Source organism: Cebus imitator, unplaced genomic scaffold (genome assembly GCF_001604975.1).
Source record: "Cebus imitator isolate Cc_AM_T3 unplaced genomic scaffold, Cebus_imitator-1.0 Scaffold85, whole genome shotgun sequence".
Classification (NCBI taxonomy): domain Eukaryota; kingdom Metazoa; phylum Chordata; class Mammalia; order Primates; family Cebidae; genus Cebus; species Cebus imitator.
Window position 1 is genome coordinate 1,071,683 of NW_016107400.1, and position 15,920 is coordinate 1,087,602.

Consider the following 15,920-nt stretch of genomic DNA (forward strand, 5'->3'; position numbering starts at 1 on the left):
TCCCCTCCATCCTCCCTTCCTTCGCAAGCACTGAACTTCAAGTCTGAGCCTGATTCCCATCCTTGCTGGACCCGTCACACTCTCTGGCCTCCAGACCTCTGCTTGTGTGTTCTGTGCTTCCCCTCTCGCCAGGGACTCACGTTCCAGGCACAGGGAAGGCAAGTGCAAAGTCAGGCAGCAAAACACAGGGTGTGGAGCCTGTAGCTCTGTCCTTACTGGACTGTCCCTGGCCTTGTCCTCAGTAAACTCAGCTTCAGTTTTCTCCTCCTTTGTGCCCTCTCAACCCAGGGTAAAGGTTGGTCATCATCACATATGACAGTGGGCAGCTGACTTGTCCATCTTCCCTATGGGGTTGGCGGTTCCTTGAGGACAGAGCCACAGTTTTGCTTCCCAGACTCCCCTTCAGGGTCCAGGGCATAACAGGAGCTTAATACGTTGAAGAAACAAATGGCTCCATGTTCCAAGTTTCACACCAGAAACCCACCCCACCCAGCACACACTCCCAACCTGGGATATTCTTCCTGGATTCACATCTATGCTCTCCTCAGCTCTCTTATAAGAACCCAAAGGGGATGAGGTGATAAACCTCAAGTGAGGTGGTAGAATGTGTGAAATCCCCCAACACGGATAATGAGAAAGCCATTTATAGTTTGTATTTGGACTTAATTTGGTAGGCAATCATTCGTTGAGCATTTGCTAATTCCAGGGACCATGTTAAGCACAAGGGGATTAAAAAATGACAGACCACCATACCTCTCCAGGAGCATGTGGTCAGGGCAGTGTTTGAACGGCAGATGTCTGTTGTTCTGGGAACTCAAGGAGAGCTCCCCTGCCAAGCCCCCCTGTGGTTCTGCTTTGGGCTCAGCTTTCTGGTAGCTCCTGACTTGCTGCTGAGCAGTACCCGTTCTTTGTTGCCAAACATACCTTGGGCACAGCTGGTCAGTCTCTAGTCTTTCTTTCAGATCTATGCCTTGCCTGAAAATTAAGACCTGGTTGTGGCAAAGTCCATCCATCAATACCCTCAATGCACTAGGAATCTGTCTGCTGTCGGGAACTGTGCAGAGTGCTTTCCACACATGATCCTATTTAATCCTCACAACCACCCTGGGCTGCACCATCCGCTGAGCAGATGACTGTGGGAGGCCAGGCTTCCTTCCACAGTGGGCAATAGCAAGTCTGGGCAGGTGCCAGTGCAGCCGCAGTTCTGCTGCTGGCTGCTCCTGGGACACATGCTGGTTACTGTTCCTTTTCTTTCCCAGTGTGGCTGCCAGAGCCACCTGTCTATGGGCACTGGAGGCTAGCCAGGTAGCCTTGGCTGAGCTCCTGTGCCCCCTAGGTTGCTGCCTGTGCTGGGGTGTGGGCTCCCAGGGCCTCATGAGAGGCCGCGTGCACACTCATAGGTCAAGTGTGGCATGAGGTGCAGCTAGCCCACGGCCCACTGGTGGGGAGGGGTACCCCAACACACCTGTCTGGCTTCTAGCATGTAGATCCCCAGGCTTTCTCCATCAACCCCACATGGGAGAGAGAATTCCCTGAGAGGTGGTGACAGGGAGGGTCCCCCTTTGAGAGGTGGGCTAAAGGAAGCTGGAGTAACTCAGGTGGGCACACCAACCCTCTGACCTCTCTCATTTTTCTGTGCCCCCCAGAACACCTTTATCTGCAGATCCAGAGGCCGGTCCTTTCCTCCCCTGAGCCAATCAGGACAGAGCCTTAGAGGAGGCATCTCTTTGTAAGGGCACATTTGTGGGTCAGCAGATTCTTCATCCCTTGACCTGGGTATCCCAAAGCTCCAGAGGGTCTGAAGGGACCTGCATGCTGGGGGAGGAAGAGCAGGACCACAGCCTGGTCTAGCCAAGTTTTGGTCTCATGTCATGTGGTGTGCCCACAGGGTGTGTGTGTGCATGTGTGCACTTGTTTTGTGAGTATGTGTGGTTATCCATCCACACAAGGAAGAGACAGAGCCAGCCACCACGTACTGTCTGTTCACGGGAGCTGCTGCCCCCACCTCCGGTCTGACTGCTTCCATTTATTTAAGAAAAATCTGACACAGTGGTGGGTAGAACCCGAGAGAAAAATGGCTGTGGGATGGGGTAGGGGCGACACTGGCTCCCTTCTGCTTTTGCCCACCCTAAAGTCCCTCACAGCATTCCCTGGTGCCCTCTACTGCCCTCCCAGGTTCCGTCTTATGGGGAATAGGTAGCTGCCTGCCCTGTGCTGTGGCGGGAAGGAGCGGTCAGCAGGGTGAGGGGTGGCTAAGGCGTAGTAGTGTTGACCTTGCTGTGGGGGAAGGGGAGGCAAGGAGGTCCCCAGGCCTTTGGCTCTGGGGTGTGATTTGGCTAGAGATGGATCCAGGACTCCTCCCCCTTTAGGTCCCTGCCCAAAGCCCCTGGGGCAGAGGTGGGAGTCCTGAGAACTCAGGAAGGTGCCTGGCTTGGCACCAGACCTCTCTGTAAAGTCAGCTCCCCTGTCCTGGGAGGCACCCGAATGCCGGCAGATGCTACAACTGTCCCCCAACCCCCAAATATTTAGTCTACAGCAAGATCCTTGGCAGGGCAGGCAGCCACCACCTCCCCACCCTGCAGGACAGAAATCCCTGAATATTGGTTTGAGGAAAGTCTTTGTGCAGCTTGTGACACAAGACCCCCACAGGACCCCCCTGCACAGGGGGACGACAGTGGGGACGGGAGGCGGGGCCAGGCACAGCGTGGGCCCACCTGGCCCCAAGCTGGACCTCCTTGCCTCACTCTTGCGGCAGGGGGTTGCTTAAGATGGGAGGAGGTTTGGAAAGGGTACAACAGAGGCTGGGGTTGCTTTCCTCCTTGAGAGCTACTGGAGAAAGAGCACTCCACCTGCAGGGGGCAGACGAGGGTAACGGTGTGGGGCGAGGGCAGGCCCAGGCATGGGAGTAGGGGCCTGCCCGCACCAAGCCAAGCTGCAGGGGCAGGGAGTACAAAATCAATTCAGCCGCCCAGAGTCAGTGTGAACTGGGGGTCCCGGCTGTGTCCTGCCCCACGCAGACTCCGTGGGGGGCGAGTGCCTGCTACTCCGGCTGGCGCCTCTATGCAATCTCTTTGATTCTGCGCATGTAATTGTGCAGGTCCGGGGGTGCAGTGGGCCGCGTGGTGCCCGCCACATCCGGGCAGCCCCAACCCAGGTCCTCTTCCTCCTCCTCATCCTCTTCTCCAGCGGGAACCGAGTCATAGGCCAGCTCCTCTGACGGCAGCGTGGTGAAGGTGGTGAACTTGACCCGCTTGCGCTTGGAGGTGGGCGAGCTGGCGGGGTCCTCGGCTTGGTCCCGGGCAGAGCCTCCTGAGGAGCCGTCACCCCGGCCGTGCACCTGGCTCTGGACGCTGGTCTGCGAGCTGCCGCTGCTGTGGTGGTCACCGTGGCAGCAGGCGGGCACGGTTTCCAGCGGGTTGCCTGCCGGCGGCGAGAGCTCCCCTTGCACCCGCAGCGGCTGCCCGTTGCCCAGGAACACCCAGTGATGAGAGTGGTCCATGCTGGTCTGGCCCTCGGGCGGGATGCGCTTGTGCCGGTAGCGCAGCACGAAAACGATGCAGTTGATGAGGAAGACGAGGATGGCGAGGCAGAAGACGCCCAGAAGCGCGTACATGCCGATCTCAAGGTCGGTCAGACCCCGTGGCATCTGCAGGAAGCCTGTGGGCAGCGGCAGGAAGTCTTCTGTGGGTGGCATGACGGGGCTGGCGGTGCCCGGGCCTGGGGCCTCCGGTGCGGGTAGCGCAGAGCCTGGCAGGCCAGCTCCCCGGGCCTCGTCCTCGCCCCCGCCAGGCCCTGGCTGGCTGGGGCCTGGGTAGTCGTAAGTGGGGTCCTCTTCGTCCCTCCCAAAGTGCACCCGCAGGCCCACAGGGGTCGTGGCCAGCACACTCTTGCGTTTGGTTTTCTGGCAGCTCTCGGAGATGGTTAGCTCTGCGCGGAGCAGCTCCCCTGCCCCCTCCGCCTCAGCCACCACCAGAGGGAAGGCTCGGTCCTGGGTCACAGTGGCCACATGCTCATCCAGGCTGCTCACCAGCAGTCCATAGTCTCGGGGGCTGTAGAGGGAGAGTGGGGCTGTCGTGCCATCACTGTAGGAGAGCCAGAGACTCAGCAGGGCTTCCTGGAGGAGGAGAAGGAGGGGACAGGAGTCAAAGAGCTTGTTCAGCTGGCTTCCTGCTAGATCCTGGGCTCTATGCACGCAGGGACCAAGGGTCTTTGGCTCTCTGCTGTATTCTCAGCTCTGGAACTGTGTCTGGCCTGTGATGGGCACTCAGGAGCTATTGTTCAAGTGCATGTCCTCCTCACAGGTTGTGGGGAGGGTAAAACCCAGGCCATGGCATCCAGGCCTCATACTGTTCTGAGGATGCCCTTGTCCATTTCATCCCTCTCCCCTTGAGGAGCGGAAGGTAAGTTTTGCCTTAGGTCTATCTCAAGTCCCTTCTGCTGCTGGAAGAGCTCGTGTCTCCATGCCTGACCTTGGGCTTACCCCCATCAGACAACTGGCCATTGAGAATACACACCTGCTCCCCACTTCTGCCTGTTGGCTAAAACCTTCTGAGAATTGCCCTCCCTCCAGATGAGGAGGGCACAGTTTCAAGCAGGTTGCCTGCCGGTGGTGAGAAGTGATTGGCTTGGGGTGATGGAGCGAGTTAGGGACAGAGGACCCCTATGTCCTGACTCCCAGCTCAGTGTTTGATGCTCACCTCCTCACTCCCCAGGACTCACACCTATCACCTTTCTACTTTCGTCGTGTGGCTGTGCCTACGGTGTGTACTTGGGGCTCCAGATATGGGTGAGGGTACTTCCCGGGGGTGGTGTGGAGGTGACAGCCGTCTGTGAATCCAGGAGGGAGACCTTCAGAGGGAACATCTCGGGTGGCAAGAGCAGCAAGCAAGACCTTGCTCAGACCTCCCGTGTAGATGCAGCTGTGGGGTTGGCAGGTGCGCAGGGCATGGAAGGCAGAGATCCTCCATTTCCTAGAGCCCTATTTTGGGGACTCTTGGTGCTAGGGCGAAGCAGAGCCCCCAGGTCTTTCCTCCATACCAACTCCTGGCTGGTGGGCTGAGCAGCTGGTTACCTGCTTGAGGAAGCTCAGGGTCTGCTGGGCAGCTGTGGTGGCCAGGATGGTGTGGCTGCTCCCAGGGCTGGGCCGCAGGGAGAGGGCCAGGCTGGCTACTACCTGGGCCTGAAGCTGTGTGATGCTGACCTTCTCCTCCGTCACTGTCAGCAGCGTCTCCCCGAGCACAGCCTCCGTCAGCGGAGACACCACCTGAGACAGAGTGGGACTGGGTGGGAGAGAGCCAGGAAAGCAGCACCCCGCCCTGCCCAAGATCCCCAACCAGGGAGAAATCCCAGAACCGCTGGAAGAGGGGCCCAAAGGGTGAGGCAGGCTGGGAGGCAGGAATCCTCCGCTCTGCCTTGGGTCTGCAACCAGGAACCAGTGTCCAGAGGTCATGAGAGGGTCAGAGGCTCACAGGAGCCAGGCAGGAACACAAATGAGAGAGGCGGGCCAATTAGAAGGAAAACAACTACACAGTGATAAGTAGCAACTGATGTGCAACCTCAATGTCAGGGAGACAAAGGGAGTGGTGAGCACTGTGGAAAATGAGGGAACTCATTCTCCTGTAAAGGAGGCACCCATACTGGCTTCAGCTGATTGTTGCCAGATTCATTTTTTGTGAAACCAGAAATCTATATGTATTTCTTAAATGAGACATCTCCCAATTTAAAACACATTGGATCAATTGAACAAAGAAAATATACAAAGAAAATATGTCTGCAGGCAGATTCTAGCCCATGGATCATAACAATTTCTTGGGTAGATGATTTCTACCCAGGCACCCCATTGTCAGGTAGAACCAAGTCAGGAAAGGTCCAGGTTGAGTTCCTAGATCACCAAATGCACCTTCCTGGACTCTAGACTGGCTGCCCCGTACCTGCTCCCGCTCTGCTCTCAAGGAGAGGTCTGCTCGAGTCACCACGCTGAGGACTGATAAAGGTTGATAAAGCTTGGAGTGAGACCTTTTACCAAGATGAAGCTGACAGAGCTTGACCTTTGATGTGGAATTTCAGACAAGAGGCAGGTAGGGATGAGTGTTCCGGGGGCCGGTTGGGGTTGGGAACATCTGAGTTCTGTACCCACAGGTAAATAAGGCTCCCGGCACTGCCCCTTTATGCTGGGACAGAGCCCATACCTACCTTAAACGGGGTGGTGCCTGGCTCCAGCCCTGCCAGCGTGCTGCTGTCCACCATGTGTGCCACTCGGGGGTCACCCACCCGCATGAAGTCACTGACTAGGTCGGTGACCTCCACCAGCCAGTCCGGGCCTAGCATGGTGACCACCTGGTCGGTGCCCTCAGACGATGTCGTGTGGAACTGGGTGAAGACCTGCAGGGTGGCATGCTGGTACTGCAGGGTGCAGCCACGGTTTGCACTCTGCCGCCGCTCTTCCTCCTCCTCTTCCTCATCCTCGCTTTCCCGGACTGACCTGGGGGTGGGGATGTGCCATGCTGAAGGCTTCTCACCTTGACTCTGACCTGCAGAGTTCACACCCCTCACCCTTGTCCTGTTGGGTCCTCCCAGCTCCCTGTGGTGGGAAGCTCTGCAAAAGCAAGCCGCCTCTGTGGCTCATGCCTTCTATCTAAGTTTGGAGCCAGGAGTCCCAGCCTTTTCTCTCCTAGAAAGGCACCTTCTTGACCCTACCTCTTGTCCCTCTCTGCCTCCTCTTGGTTTAACCCATGCCTGGGAATAGCTGGTGTCAAATCCTAACAGCAACCGCTGCCTTTGCCTTTTCTTCAGCACTAAGTTTGTGCCTGGCACTGTTCTAAGCTCTAACCTGGAGCAAAAGCGATCCTTCTTATAGATGCCAGAAATCTTAGCTGAATTGTGTCCTGCAGTTGTGTGGAAAGCAGAACCTGCAGGTGATGAACTTGGACAATTAACTGAGGAGATTTCCAAGCAAGGTGTGAAAACTGCAGCTTGGTTTTGTCTTGCTGGTTTTAGTCAAATATGAGACGAGAGAGACACATTGATACACTGTGAAGTAAAACAGAACCTGGACTTGATGATGTGGGAAATTTTCAGTCTATGCACATTGCAAAAGATGCCAAAATTGAGAGGTTTACTGCCAGGAAGGTGTGCTTTGGCAAGAAAGCCAAGTTTTTTCTCTGTAGCTAGTGCTCTGTTGGTGTACTGGAGGGTCAAGTGACCAGAATATTCATTCAGAGGTTCTTTTACCTGGGTAAATTAATCCTCCCCAAAATCCTGTGCGGCAGCTGTTCTTGTGTCTATTTTACAGATACAGAGATGGAGGCACAGAGAGATTATATAAGTAGTCCAAATGTATGCAGCTAGCAAATAGCAGAGGTAGAATTTAAACCAGGCTGTCTGGCTTCAGAGTCCATCACATCCTTGCTACTCAAAGCAGTATCGCCATCACCCAGGAGCTGGTCATAAATGCAGAATCACAGGCTTTACCCCAGATCTGCCCAGTCAGAATCTGCATTTTACTCAGATCCCCAGGTAATTCACTTTAAAGTGAATTCCCTTTAATTCACCCAGGTAATACACTTTAAAGTTTGAGAGGTACTGGTCTACACCCCTTTGCTCTTCCAAATCTCTCTGAGTTGAAGTCAGCCCAGTTCTCTCTTGGCTGCCTGTTTCTCTCACCACCTGCTTCTCTCTCCAGCCCCACCCACCTCCTGCTCTTAGCTGCCCATTACTTTCCTGTCTTCTCTTCCCTGCTGGGCTTTTGTCTCCAACAGCTCTGAGGGGGTGATTGGAATGCAGTGAGTACACTCCTATATGTCCCACATACGGGCACCCAGGTGCATGAGCCTCCAAGCCCAAAAGGGAGCCTGGGTATGAGTCGGAGTGTGCCTGTACTCACGCACTTGCTACTGTGGCCTTGGCGTGTGCCCAGGCTGGGGCACAGGTGTACAGGTGTGTCTGCTCCATTGTGTCTGCCCAACTTCTCTCTTACCCTGTCTCCCCAGCCAACTTTCAGTTCATCCTTTAAGACTAAGCTCAAGAGTTGCTTCTTCCAGAAAGCCTGCCTTGACTTATCCTGGAAGAAGCGGGAGTTCTCTCTTTGTGCCACTTGATTCCCTGCACACAGGGCTTCCCACCCACCACCATGCTCTGTGGCATTCGTATGCCTTTCTCCCCTGCTGGACTGAGAGACTGGCAGGGTTAGGCACCGGCCACACTCACCCCATCTCTCAAACACTTGCCAGTGCCTAGCACACAGTAGCTGCTCAATGCAAGTTTGTTGACTGCACATCCAACCTACAGACTGTGTATACCAAGGGCCTTATGCCCATATGCAGATCGGACTGTGGGCTGAGGCTGTATCCACCCATGAGTATCCCAAGTATCTGCCATAAGAGGGGGGCTTTACCTCCGGTCGGGGAGGATAGGTACCCTCCAGCCCTTCACTTGGCTGAGGCGGGCATCTGAGAGCTCAATGTGCAAGGGCAGCTTGGGGACCCAGACTGTCATTTCCAAGGGGGCATTGAGGACGTCGTAGCGGAAGGTGACCCTGGCGTTCATGGACCCTCGAGACTCTTTTCCGCTCACAAACACATAGTCGCAGCTGCTGGATACCTGGGGGAAGGGAGGAACAGTCGGCACATCTTGCCCTCCTGTGAGGCAGTGCAGGGGACTTCAGTCTGACAAAGGAGGGAAAGTCCCAAGAGGCTGAGGGGAGGAGGCACTGATTCCTCTGGGAGTCTTGGCTTCCATCACTGCCTCTGTGCCCTCTGTGGGAGGCTTTTGTTCCTTAATGAGGAGCCAACATGCAAATGCTTTCACAGGGGCTGTTCCTGACCTGCCAGAGCCACACTTTGGAGGGGGCTCCAGGGCGAGGGGCCTCTCAGGGCTGGCTCCCCTCCCCCAGCAGGACTGACGGGGCTCTGGTGCCGGGGTCTGGCAGGTAGAGTCCTCTATGATGCAGAAAAGGACATGGGCACTTGACTGGGCAGGGTGGAAGTTGAGGCGGAGGGGATGGGGACGAGGGGCAGGCCCATGTCTTCCATGGCCTCTCTGGCATGGCTGCCCCAGGAGAATGGGTGGGTAGTTAATTTCCGGCTGGGGGGGCTGCTAGGCCAGGTGTGGAGGTGAGGGAATGGGAGAGGAAAACTCGGGGCCAGAGAAACCCAAGTGCAGATGGGTGGATGGCTGCCACCAACAGATGTGGCTGTTGTCATTGCCTGCCCATCTGGATACCGACTTGCATTCCTAGAGGTTCCCTGGACGGAAACCACATGCCTGCTGAGTACATCTTGGTAGATACCTGTGCCCACTCACAGAGGTGTCACTGCCAGTACTTTAGGGCAAATGCAGATGGCTCTGTGTTTTAAATATGCCCACGCACACACCTGGCACCTTGGATCCTGTGTGTACATGCACCTAGGTGCTCATGTTAGTGTGCGTCCATGGGTGCACAGCCTTGAGTTTGGTGGGAGGTCTATCATTCAGCTGGTGGGCTGAGGTGCCCTGAAGGCCCTGGAATGACCCAGGGGCACTGCGACTATGGCTCATCCATGGAGATGAGCCCCTGGGGCATCCCAAACCCTGCCGGCTCCCATCATCGTCTCAGAGGGGTGGGTGGAGGGATGGGACAGCAGCCCTGCCAGAAATGCTCATTTCCCACTTCAATTCCATCTGCAGCCCTGCACATTCCAATTAGAATGTGGCAAACTCCATACGGACCTAAGTATATTTCATCAAGATTTGTAACCAATTTCATTTAGAATCTTCTCCAATTCCCTTTGGTATCAAAGCCAGCATGACTTGGTTCTGGTCTGCTCTGGGGCTGGGGTGGCGGAGTCTGAGTAGCAGAGAAGGTGCTACTTCTCTGGGTGAGGGCCCCTGGGGGCAGGCCTGTTTCTTCCCATCCCAGTCTGCCAGCAGTGGACAGCCCCACAGTTCCGCTGAGGCTTCTCTGAAGAGGGTGATACAGTGGAAGGGGTGGGTACCAGACCACCTGCTCTGGCTCCCTTGGAAGGCATCCTTCCTGGATCATGGAGAGATGAGGTGAGCCCCATGCTCCCCAGATTCAGAGGGACCCAGAGGCAAAGCATAGAGAGAGAGAGCAGGAGGACACCTGCATCCCAACTCTCCTGCTCTCCTTCAAGTTGAATTATTTATAGGAACAAGAACAAATTTAGTTGTCTAATCATCTGATTTTGGTGCTTGCTGGAGGGTGGCACAGTAAACAGCTGGCCTATCCCACAGGTACCAGCGCTGGACATCCGCTCACACCACTGCCCACTCCACTGCCTCCTCTTCCCAACTCACTTCTCATCTCTGTTCAAGAGGAGTGAATCTGGATCCCTCTTGGGGAGGTGGCCTAACTGGGTCATTGAGTCAGATGGTTGTCATGTGGGCTGGGCTGTGGAGGACCTGGGGCCAGAGCAGGTCCCTGGGGAGGAATTCGGGGGTGGGGTGGGGGTGGGAGCTCACGGCTGAGAGGCGCCTTTAGGAGTTGGAGGAGCTAGGCATGTGTTGCCGGGAGTGGGGCCTTCAGTACACAACCTTCCTGCCTGGCCTAACTCACGTGCGTCTTGAGTCTTCTCCCTGAGCTCCATTGCCTTCATCTGATCACTCGCACTCTGGGTTCAGGGAAGGTCTTTGAGGTATCCTCTCCCTCACCTGCCTCCTGTTACCTTGCCAAGCATCTGCCACACACTAGGGTTCAATAATGTCTTGCTAGATTGAGTTCAAGTTGTTGACACTGCCTTCTCCCCTCTGGCCTGTTTCATATTCCTACAGGAAGCCCTCCCAGAATGGTCAAAGCAATATCCAGGGGCAGGAAGAGGGTGTACCATGGGAGTAAACAGACTTGGGAATGAACCCTTTCATAGAGGCGTGGTGAAGCTTGGGATACAGTAAGGCCAGAGCTGTGGGAGGAAAAGGATGGAGCAGCTGTGCTGGGGTCCCAGCACAGGGAGACATGAGTTTAATCTCAGAGGATGAATAAGACTCAGCCACCTGGACTCTGGTTTGAGGTTCCACTCTCCTGAAGGCCTAGGGCTTCTTACCCAGGGTCCCCACCTTCCAGGATACCTACCTTGATGATGTCTTCATTGTCAGACTCGCATTCTACCAGGGCAGAGACGTCTAGGACGAGGCCAGTCACCTCGATGGCAATGACCTTGACAGGGATGGCGACTGTCCGGCCCGTCAGAATAGCCGTGTTGATGATCTCTGTGTCCTGCAGGGAGGAGAAGGGGAGGGGGCTATGCTTATGGTCCCTTCTGTCCTAGGACACACCGGCCATGGCCCCGGCTCCTGGACCCCCCACTCCTCAGATGCACAACCTTCCAGGGGGACACTTGCACATGTGTGCAGGGACAGGCCTCCACCCTGCCTCGCACTCCTTCTCAGATGGTCTGCTCACTCCGGCTTTTGCAGGAACCTCGGGGTCCACCTCACTGTGCCGCCAGGAAAAAACCGTCCCCCAGGCCTGTGCCATCTCCTCTTAAACAGCTTCCGGGCTTCTCCGGACTCACACAGTAATGTCTAACACACTTGCCTGGACATTCAAGCTGCCCTGGGCTGGCCCCAGACAATCACTCCAGCCCTACCACTCCAGGACACTCTTTGAAAATCTGTTCTTTTGAACAAACTGCTCAAAAAGGCACAAAATTCTGGTCAACATGGTGAAACCTGTCTCTACTAAAAATACAAAAAATTAGCTGGGCATGGTGGTGCGTGCCTGTAATCCCAGCTACTCAGGAGGCTGAGGCAGGAGAATTGCCTGAACCCAGGAGGCGGAGGTTGCGGTGAGCCGAGATCGCGCCATTGCACTCCAGCCTGGGTAACATGAGTGAAACTCCGTCTCAAAAAAAAAAACAAAAAAACAAACAAAAAAAACAAATTGTGCCTTTGCCCAAGTAATGCGCTGTCTAAGACACACCCTGCATCTCTGAGAGTCCTTCCTCCCAGGTGACCTCTGAGACTCAACTGCATTGCTACCTCCTCCTGCAAACTTCCCATGAGTGGTCTCTCCATGGTGACATCTCCCATCTCTCTACCCCTGATTATCTGCTGTCCTCATGGCTCCACAAATATAGTGCAGATGCATACACCTTCTCACACAGGCATACCTGGGCGTGGCAGGAACTGTCACACATACACACATCGGTTTGTACATATACTCAGTGGTTCACGTTCTTGTCACACAAATGTGCATGCATGCATTGACCCAGGAATCTGCTGGGCCAGTCACCTGCCCGCTCACCATGGCCAGGGGCAGGATGGCTTGCACATCGCGTTGAATGACCGTCAGCTCAGTGACTGCCCGCTCCAGGTCAGGCAGGGCGCCGTGGCCACGGTAGTCGATATGCCACATGATCCTCCGCTTGACCGACTGGCTGGTGAAGTTCTCCATTTCAAAGTCCAGCTGCAGGATCTCCAAGGGGCCCTGGCCCTCCCTGCCAGGGTAGGGGAGGGAAGAAGAGCAGAAAATGAAGGGCTGGGTGCAGCTCAGGAGCTCAGAAACCCTTAGTGTGGACCTCAACCCTCCCCGGCAGCTGTCGGATGGGACCCTCTGAGCCTTCTCCAGCCCATCTGAGGTGCTCCAGCCCCAGGATCCCACTGAGGGGCCTGGACCTTGGCGATCCCATTGACCAGGCCCCAGCCCTTCCACCCCCACAAGCCCAGCTGCCTCCTCCAAAGCTTCCCCACCCCTCTCAGATGGCTGCTCTGCAAAGAGGTGGGTAGATGTGCCACCTCGGGCTCACCAGGGGGGGAGGGGTGTGCCCTGAGCCCAGGCCACATCCACAGTGGCTGTTGAGTGCTTTGCCCCAGTCAGCAGCTCCGAGGTCACATGCCACTGGCCACTCCGTGACTTGGTACCTAGAAGGGTCACACCCTTCTTGGCCTTCACCCTGGGACAAAGTGGGAGGAAGAAGAGGGAGAGGGTCAGGCTATGACGCAAAGCTGCCCACCTGGCCACCACTGCTAGGCTGCATTGGAGGGAAGGAGAACAGATGAGCTACATTACCCTGAGTCCTGGATGTTTCAGAAGAATGCTGCAGCTGAATTTGGGGAACCTGGTATCATATAGCTGAAAACTCTTCTACCATATCCCTGCCAAGTCTTTGCCTAATCTCTACTGGCATACCTTAGTGACAGGGAACTCACTACTTCTGCACACATCCCATTCCTTTTTCAGGAAGCCAATGAAAACTAGAAAGATCTTCCATGGATATAGTTGAACTAAAATTGCCACAGGTTCTGCTGGGCAACAGAGAACAATTCCCCTGTATCTTAACTGTAGTAGCTCTTCAAAGAGCTGGCAAGGTGAGTAGGTGTTCTCTGAATCTTCTTTTCTTCAGTTGTTTTTTGCCATAATTCTAAATCACCTAACAGCCAGTCACTCTCCTCTGGACACTGGACATAAAGTGTCCCATACTAAATACAATACTTCAGCTGCACTCTAATGAACATTGGCTAAAGGTGACCGCCACCTCTCTAATTCCGCATGCTCTACTCCTATTAATGCAACCCAATATCTCTGATGACTGATTTCACTTATGTTCACATTCTGGTATCACTGAATTAGGCATGACCCTTTCCAAGAATATTTAAACTTGAAGGTAGGACACTGAGGAGAGAAGGAAATATTTAAACAAGTTGCAGGCTAATGGTGATGTTTCAGGTCCCACACGGAGTGCCTGGGGGTGGGGGAGCATTTTGGTGGGTGTCCTCAGAGTCACCCAACATAAACCATAGATTCCTACTGTGAAATATGTTTTGGGGGGATGTGATACAATTTAAGGCATTTTTAAATTTGCAAACTGTGTCTTTTTCAAGGTGTAGAAGGACAGAAAGAGCTGGGGATTCTGAAAATTTTTCTCCCAATTCTAAGACTGGGGCAAATGTCCCAAAACAAACACCCCCCCCCCCACACACACACGCTCCTGTTGGCTCCCACTCAAAAGGCTCCTCTTGGTCCCCATTTCTCTTCCTTGGCCTCAGTCTCCTTGTCGGTAAAATGTCTAAGGGCCCTTCTAATCCCAGTTCTCCAGTTCTATTATTCTGGATATCTATGCTTGTGAAACTGATATTTCCTCTTTACCATTACGCCATTTCTATGAGATCTAGAAACAGGGGCCAGCATGTTTGTTGCTATTAGATAAGAGCATGGAGGCTCCAAACAGTGATGTATCTTCCTGAGGTTGCTCAAGTGCTGAGTGACAGATCTGGGATTAGGATGCTGGACAGAGATCCAGCTGGGAGGTCCCCCCACCTCCAACCACAGGGAGTCAGGGATGCATTTGATCTAGGAAGGGAAGCCAGACCCCCACCCATCTCCCCTACTACCTGAGCGTGAAGTGCTCCACACTGGGGCTGGAGGGCGAGGAGGAGTTGGGGGCCAGATAGAGGAGGATGCTGAGCACTTCCCCGGGCTTGAGGGGCCGGTCTGGCAGGCGGATCATCAGGTTGCTGTCCAGCCTGTGCTCCTGCAGGGTCCTCCTGGGGGGCGGGCGGAACAGGCTGATGCTCCCGATGCGCAGCAGGGGGTGCTGGGTAGGGCTCTCCGCCCTGGCCCCCACCCCGGGCCCGATCCCCCGGCGGGAGCCCCCACAGCCCCCCGACGCATCGGGAGCGTGGAGCGTGTAGTAGAGCTCGGCCTGCTGGCTCTCCCCGGCCGCCTCAGGCTCCAGCCCGTCTGGGGACTTGCGGCGGGCCGTGGGCGGCGCGGCTGGGGCAGGGGGCCCGAACCAGGCCAGGGGCAGCTCTGCCCGCACGAGGCAAGTGGCCAGGCCCCCGCTGAGGCGGCAGGAGCTCTTGACTTCTCGGGCATCCCTGAAGGCGTGCAGCCGGACACAGGGCAGCCGCTCGGTGACGCCGAAGTCGTCCCAGTCCCGGCCGGCCACGTAGAACAGCACCTGGGCGATGGGCTGCGAGGCGGGCACGCGCGCGCGGACGATGAAGGCCCGCACCTTCCAGTTGACCGTCAGGCGCTCGGGGATGTCCAGGGTGCTGGACGGCTGCAGGAGCTCCCGCGCCACCACCTGGCTGGTGCTGAAGGGCCCCAGCGAGACGTTGAGGACCGGCAGCTCCTTGGTCTGGAACACCACGAAGGGCTCGGAGCGCTGCAGGGAGCCATTGGCGACTGCGGGTGCCGGGGGTTGCGCCTCCCGCAGGAAGAAGGCCAGCCGCGTGTGCGACAGGCGGTAGCTGACCGGCAGCACCGGGCTGGCTTGTGGCCCCGGTGGGCTGGGGCTGGCCGGGTGGGAGCGGCCGCAGGCTGGGGACAGACAGAGGAAAGAGGCCCAGGGTGGTCAGGAGAGGCCACGCTGGGACCCCAGAGCGCCCCAGCCTCCTCCCTCCCACCCCACAGAGGGCTGCCCACTCTCTCAGCTGGGCAGATTCAGCCTGGCTGTACATCCTGCAGTGGGCCCCGAGGCTTCCCGAGCTCCAAGCCTGGCACTCCCTTTGGTGGTATGTGAATTACACTAGCACCACGGCTTCATTTATTTACCTGCGACAAAGGGGTAAAGCTAATCCTAACTCCTCCTTGAGGTTGTGAACCTTCACGAGATTCTATCCCCAGCATCCTCACTTGTAAAAGAAGTATACAAATTGTTTCTGCCTCAAAGTGCCATTGTGAGGACTTTCAAAGTCATGCACATCAAGGGTTGAGTGGACTCTGGTGCTGAAGAGTCCCTGTGATCCCTGTTTATGCTTTACTGTGCTCCGTGCAGGACAGGTGTTAGCGTATTCCACCCTCAGATCAATGCTTTGGGGTAGGTATGATTTTTTATTTTATTTAGTTTTTGAGACAGAGTTTCACTCTTGCTGCCCAGGCTGGAGTGCACTGGTGTGATCTTGGATCACCACAACCTCCACCTCCTGGATTGAAGTGATTCTGGGAGGCTGAGGCCTCCCAAGTAGCTAAGACTACAGGCATG

The 15,920-nt window shown here is 55.7% G+C and overlaps 1 protein-coding gene across 1 annotated transcript in view; it reads right to left on the reverse strand.

The window, feature by feature from the left end:
- Nucleotides 1–1,973: 1,973 nt before the first annotated feature.
- The window catches only part of TMEM132E (transmembrane protein 132E), a 66,142-nt gene continuing 52,195 nt past the window's right edge, over nt 1,974–15,920 (reverse strand). The window contains exons 2-9 of the mRNA XM_017534246.2: nt 14,326–15,256; nt 12,741–12,887; nt 12,239–12,431; nt 11,066–11,209; nt 8,393–8,598; nt 6,193–6,481; nt 5,072–5,263; nt 1,974–4,114 (exon numbers count right to left, since the gene is read on the reverse strand). Coding sequence (XP_017389735.1) covers nt 3,059–4,114; nt 5,072–5,263; nt 6,193–6,481; nt 8,393–8,598; nt 11,066–11,209; nt 12,239–12,431; nt 12,741–12,887; nt 14,326–15,256 — 3,158 coding nt within the window. The 3' untranslated portion in view covers nt 1,974–3,058. The remainder of the gene's footprint in view (nt 4,115–5,071; nt 5,264–6,192; nt 6,482–8,392; nt 8,599–11,065; nt 11,210–12,238; nt 12,432–12,740; nt 12,888–14,325; nt 15,257–15,920) is intronic.